The sequence below is a fragment of the Glycine soja genome, chromosome 1 (assembly GCF_004193775.1).
Source record: "Glycine soja cultivar W05 chromosome 1, ASM419377v2, whole genome shotgun sequence".
Classification (NCBI taxonomy): Eukaryota; Viridiplantae; Streptophyta; class Magnoliopsida; order Fabales; family Fabaceae; genus Glycine; species Glycine soja.
In genome coordinates, this window is record NC_041002.1 from 19,226,260 (window position 1) to 19,233,239 (window position 6,980).

General features: G+C 35.4%; 1 protein-coding gene across 1 annotated transcript; it reads left to right on the top strand.

The window, feature by feature from the left end:
* The first annotated feature begins 2,690 nt into the window (after nt 1-2,690).
* On the top strand, nt 2,691-5,252 carry LOC114413093 (WAT1-related protein At3g28050-like). Its single transcript, XM_028377296.1, has 7 exons — nt 2,691-3,123; nt 3,192-3,257; nt 3,323-3,436; nt 3,531-3,774; nt 3,855-4,013; nt 4,089-4,240; nt 4,710-5,252. Exons 1-7 carry the CDS (start codon nt 2,933-2,935, stop codon nt 4,885-4,887), a joined length of 1,104 nt encoding a protein of 367 aa, XP_028233097.1. The 5' UTR covers nt 2,691-2,932; the 3' UTR covers nt 4,888-5,252.
* Nucleotides 5,253-6,980: the final 1,728 nt, after the last annotated feature.

A 6,980-nucleotide genomic window follows, 5' to 3' on the forward strand; every position in this document is an offset into this window, starting at 1 on the left:
AAGGGAAGAAACAAAAGAATTCTCAGGCGGTTAGTCCTTTGAATGTTTTGACAAGAGAATGAAGTGAATGAAGAAGAAGTGTAGCACAAGTTTTTGAACAATGAACTTTTCTTGGAAAAGAAAGTATTGAACAAAAACTCTATGAAAGAAATCTGTTAATCATGAAAGGAATCAGTCTTTTTAAAATTCGTGCCATGGTCATATATTTATAGTCATTTGATGACTCAAGTTAAAAGTTTATGACTCTTAGCAATTTCTTCAAAACTAGTCACTTTAAGAGTTGTGACTCTTGTAAAAAAAAAACTAGTCACTTAAAAGTTGTGACTCTTTTTGAAAACTAGTCACTTAAAAGTTATGATTCTTAAAAAAATCTTCAGAAAACTAGTCACTTTAAGAATTGTGACTTTTGGTAATTTATTTTTCAAAGTAAGTCACTGGTAATCGATTATTATCAAGGTGTAATCGATTACACATCAACTGATGTGACTTTTCATGTTTAAATTTGAAAATCAAAACGTTTAGAAACTCTGGTAATCGATTACAAGTATTGTGTAATCGATTACACAAGTTTAAAATGATTTCAAAATGTTTTATCACTAGTTGTGACTCTTGAAATTTGAAATCTAACGTTTTAAAACATTGGTAATCGATTACATGCTCATGGTAATTGATTACAACTTTGTAAATCAGTTTGAAAATAATGTTGGCTATTGGTAATTGATTACTACCTTCTGGTAATCGATTACCAGAGAGTAAAACTCTTTGGTAAAAGATTTTGTAAAAAAATTCTTGTGTTACTCAATGTTTTGAAAAACTTTTTTAATACCAAGCGAAAGCTACCTTCGTTAGAGAAAGAGGAAAAATTTGTAGCTTATAAAACTCATTCTGACTAGCTTAACTACTTTGAGCAGTAAATTGTCCTATATGTTCCATAGTTGATTTGTCGTCTTCACTAGAAAAAGTGGAGAAATATGGCGCTTTGTACCTTTTCAGAAAAGTTATCATATAATCCACCCACTTTGGATACGACTTCTTATACATGGGCCTCACCATTGGTTTCAATTGAATGCCAAAATACTTCCTCATGGTTTTGGCTAGTAGTTCTGCATCAATCAAAGGTGTTGTGGTAGTCCTCATGCATGAAAAACTTGGTTAGTATAATCATTTGTGCCTACTTAACCCCCAAGGGTAATAGCAAATGGATTACTAATATTAGCGGGCATATAACTCGCATTGGATACCAAGGGTCTAGGAATAAACCCCATTTGGCCACCAATCTAGAGTTAAACATTCCTATCGACACCATATTCGACGAAGTTGCTTGCCATGTAGACATAAAAGCCATATTTAGCTTGACCAATGGGATTGATCTAGCCTGAATTGGCTAGGTCAATTGTGGGGAATCCATATTCATTACCTGACTTGTCACTTCTGGGTTTCTAGCCACAAACGACATAGAATTCTCACAAACATGTGCCTTTCTAACCTCTAATTCCTTTGACTACTGCATCTCATTTTACATCACGAGTTTGACTATTTCAGCTAACTATCCAGATGGTTGATACATGATATCATGTATTTCTATGTCTATCTGATGCCAAATGAATGTAGTCATCACTGTCGATGTTTTCTCAAGTGTACTAGCCACAACAAACACTGTAATTGACGCAACACCAATCAGAAGAGCAGGCAACGCTTATGCCACAAGGCTCGTCATTAGGGAAACATGCATTCCCAATGAACTCTCTACTTGTTTCGAATCATTATTCTTTGTTTGTTGATCCATCTCAGGCGCAGTAATCTTACCAGAGCGCAAATGCATTGACTGGTAAAACTCCGTTCATCATTCGAATCGCTTGATCAATTCATTCATAGTGTCCCACCGAGCATGCCAATTTTTGTTGTCACGAGAAATCTTAATGGTCAATGAAAATGGATCCGGGTACAACTGCTTCCGAAATTCAAATAATGAATCAAGCGATTTGATCATCAACAGAAAAAATCTACCTCTTGATCTTTTGTGGCCCCTCAAGTTATTAAAGAAAGCACTTGATTCAGGATAAATCTTAACAGAAATACAACCATATCAAAGTAAAGGCAGAATATAAAGGAAAGCAATAAAATCAGCAAAAAAAAAAATTGGATAATAATTGGAAAAAAAATTGCATTGATTGGTTGGTTTTTGGTTCAAGGTGCTTACAAACGTTTATAAAACAACTATTTATAATGTAAAATCTAAAATAATTGAATCTAAATCATACTTATCCACATTCGTACTTGATTCCTTCACTCTCAACCGATTTCGGCTAAGCAGCAACGAGGTGCACTTCTCACGTTCCAATTTTTTAGGAACCACTTCCTTGATCATGGGATATTCACGTTCTCAACTGATTTTACCCAAAATTTTGTGATTTTAGTTTCGATTGAAACTCTAATGCGCTTATCTTCTAAGTTTCCTTTGAATTTTCAAAAAATTGGCCAAATTATTTCCTATAACAATCATATCTTATCATTTTATCTCAAATCACAACAAACCTCTTTCGGTTAAGTTTTCATCCCGATTCATTAAAATAGTTCGACTGAAACATATATATTCATTCATTAATTATTGCTCTAAAGATTCGTTTGACATCATTTCCTTATCCTACTACATTTTTATATTTCGCTTTCGCATAATAATTGTTAAGCTAGTAACCAGTATTATTGTATTACTCTAAATTCTACGTCACGCACAATTAAAGCACCAATAACAATGCAAAATGACTTCAAATTGCATTATCTCGTAAGCGATACGAGTAAATTGGGCATTCTCATAATACACTCCACTGGTTGTCGAGTTGTGAGTATTTGGCCCCAAGTACACGGAAAGATCAGGCTGAGGCTGAGGGTGCTTTGTGTGAGTGCGATCTGAAGTGCTAGCTAGGGTTATACCATGGCAAAAAGGGTCTTGTACAAGGATTTGGTTCCTTTTGGGGCCATGGTGGCCACAGAGTGCCTCAACGTTGCCTTGAATACGCTGTTCAAAGCAGCTACCTTGAGAGGGATGAGTTACCATGTCTTTGTTGTTTATGCTTATGCTGTTGCTGCTATTGTTCTCATTCCTGCACCCTTTATCTCCCAAAGGTACGTGGTTGAGTAGTTCACTTGACTTATGATATTGATGTCTGTCTCATTATATGCTCCTGCTGCAGATCAAGAGTGCTTCCTCCGCTCAGTTTCCCCCTACTACGCAAAATTGGTCTTCTTGGGCTAATAGGGTGGGTACATGCAAGAAATGATTTTGACTATCCCCTGATTTAATTAACACTTCTCTGAATTGCAGGTGTGCATCTCAGATCGTGGGATACACTGGCATCAATTTCAGTTCCCCCACTCTCTCCTCGGCAATAAGCAACTTGGTGCCCGCTTTTACTTTTTTGCTTGCCATCATTTTCAGGTTCTTTTTTCTCAAAATATGAGCTGGGTGTTGCTAACTGCTATGTTTTGGAATTGTGGACTACTCGTAAGTGTCATGATCTATTTTATTTTAGGATGGAAAAGGTGATTGTAAGAAATACAAGTTGCCAAGCCAAGGTATTGGGTACCATAGTATCAATAACCGGAGCATTCGTAGTGACCCTCTACAAAGGACCACCAATCATCATTGTTCATACACCTTCCTTGTCACTTCATCAACCAATTAACACTCTCAATTTGGTAGATCCAAGTTGGGCAATTGGTGGCCTTCTACTGACAGCAGAGTATATTCTGGTTCCATTGTGGTACATTGTACAGGTACAAATTGTTTGGTTTATATACAAAGTTTCAACAAGCTAATTCTCAAAACGTTTTTTTAATTTAATTTTTGTCCGCAGGTGCAAATCATGAAGGTGTACCCCAATGAACTAATTGTCATCTTCTTTTACAATTTATGTGTTAGCATTATGGCTGCAATTGTAGCTATATTTACTGAGACAAATGCAGGCGCTTGGAAAATAGGAGTGGATACAGCATTGGCTTCCATAGTTTGCTCTGTAAGATGCATTGCACGCAAAAACTATCAGATCTTTGTTCTATAGTAGTATATGCTAATTATTCGATATTTTTAGGGAATTTTTGGTTCATTCGTGAACAATGTAGTTCACACATGGGTACTGCGTATAAAGGGGCCTGTCTATGTAGCAATGTTCAAGCCACTCTCAATTGCCATAGCTGTTGCCTTGGGAGTCATGTTCCTGGGTGATACACTCCACCTTGGAAGGTATTCAATTCTCAACATGGTTTTACTTTAAACTTGGTAAAACACATGTTCATGCACAAATGCAGCTAACCAAACAAATTGCCATTTGTATTTGGTTTTAACTTGCGGTTGCAGTCATGATTAATAAAATTGCAAGCAAAAATGCCGCAATATGACCGTAATTTTGGTAGCACTTCCGGATACTTGAAAAACTATGGGATATATGCTTTGTGAAAAATAGCATCATTTTCATGAGACTCACTCTGCTTCATACATTTCTAATCACAGTCTGTATCCCATACTCTTTAACTTCCAAAGCAACTAAGCTAAGTTTGTCGATAGAGCTGCAACAATAATTTCAAAACCGTCTAAAACAGATAATTTTAATCGGTTGCGTTAATGATTTATTATCGTTTGCACTTTAAATAGCTATGATCTTTACAAAAGAATTATGCAATCTAATGATGTGGTTGCATTGATCATTTTGCAGTATAGTTGGAGCCACAATTATATCGATTGGATTTTATACTGTAATGTGGGGAAAAGCAACCGAAGAGAATGTGGGGGAAGATGTCCCTGGCCAGCAATCACCAACCACAGAAAACGTTCCTCTCTTGCAAAGCTGTAAAACTGATACAGCTGAGAAGAAAATGCATGGAAGTGTATAAATGACAAACAAAACTGTTCATAAATCTTAACATTATTGAAATTACACGAAATAGCAAAGAAAAGCATGGTTTTGTTATCCCCCAAGCTGACCATGCAACGCCAATAGCAAAGTAGGTACCCACTCCTCTAGAGACTAGAGTCTAGAGGACAGCATATGTAAGAAATAGTTAAAGTGTTCAACTAATCTCCATTCACCACGTAAACGAACCTTCCTACAAGTTGGTGTACGAACACTCACAAATGACAACGGAGCAACTTCCCTTTCCCTGTTTCTTGTAACAACTCATCCACATTATGTTTTATAAAATCTGCCAAGATTCTGTAACATCCCCAAAAAATTTTAAGTATTTTTATTTATTTACTAGTGTGTTGACTCGTTCATCACGCGACCTATATTTTGATGTTTTTCTTATGAATATCGTTGTACATTAATAGAAAATTCTAATATATTCATGTAATAAGTACAGTTGTAATTTTTTGTGAGAAATTAAATTGTTAAAAATATAAAAAGATTACAATTTTCTATTTTTTTAAATCCAGTTTTTCATTACATTAAAAATATATAAAATTAATACTTCTTAAATTTGAAAGCACTTAAATACTTAAAAGAAAAGCTTTATGCTCAAAATTTTAAGATACTACCACATTCTATTATAAATCATACATCTGTATGTTTTTTCATAAATTTTCCTACTTGATTCTATTAAAAAAAATCATCCTTCTGAAATTTATTTTATATATAATATAATAAAATTTATATATTTAATATATTTCGACATATAATATCAAAATATAAGAGAAAGTTAAATTAATCTACATAAAAGAATTTTTTTATATCAAGATAATAAATGATTAGATTAAACTTATTTGAGACATTAATTTCATTCATTTAAAAAATTTAAAAAATATAATTATATTAAAATTATTATTATCTGTCAGACCCTAATTTCGTCTGGGGACTATCATTTGCTAATGTTTTGATTCTCACCAGCCAAATTGAATTGTTTGACACCAGTTACCGCGCAAGACGAAAGAGCATTCGACATTCCGGTAAAGAATACAGAAAATACCGAAAAGGGAGGGCAAAAGGGTCATTTTAAGCCTTTTTCTGAACCCTGACTCGCCCAGGCTAGCCTTGCCTGGGCCCCCAAAAAGACTTAGGGGTGAAGTAACCAGCTTGTCTGGGCGAGCAAGGTTACTTTTGGGTGAAGCAACAACTCGCCTGGGTGAGCTATCAAAGTGCCAAACCCCCTCATTTCCTTTAAATAGGCGTGAGGGGGGCTGAAGGAAAGGGCCAACTTTCAAACATTGAGAGGTTTCAGTGAAAATCAGAGAGAAGGAGAAGAAAAAAGAGAAAAACGAGGCCGAGGCACTACTGAATCGTGACCGTAATCGACTTCTACATCATTCTTCGTTTAGTATTCTTCATTCGTCATCCTGTTAGTATTTGTTCTAAGGATTTGGATACGATCTATGCACCCTTAGGGGTCCTCTTTGTGGCTTTGCACATCTTCATCTCATTCTTCTACCATTAGTAATCTCTTTTCTTCTTGTAAAGTGAATTTTGACCGATCATTTACGTCACAGATCATTTTTTAAAGAGATTGAAAGTTAATAAGTGAAACCAAGATGAAATTAGCATGTAATTGAGTTTTTATTCATAAAAGTCGCTTGAATCCGCTGAAGGTCCAACGCCTTAATGGTCTCTTTTGTTTTTGTTGGTTAAAATGAACCTTTCAAAAGTTTAAAATCAACTCAACACGCAACTTTCTCGTTTTTAAAGAACTACGTAGGTCTGAATTCCTCATCGCACTTGAGGATACTTAGGAGCAAGGGCAACACCCTAGTTAACCCCAAAAAAATAAAGAAACATAAAAAAGGGAAAATAAATAATTTTGAAGTCACGTTACGCATACTCGATTAAAGGCAGTCGTCCCTTGTGATGGGCGTGTGGGGTGCTAATACCTTCCCCGCATGTAAACAACTCCCGAACCTTTATGTTCAAAATTCGCTAATCCCTTTTTTGATTTTTCTAACGTTTTCCTCTAATAAACGTTGGTGGCGACTCCCGCGCGTTCTCCTTCTGTGGAAG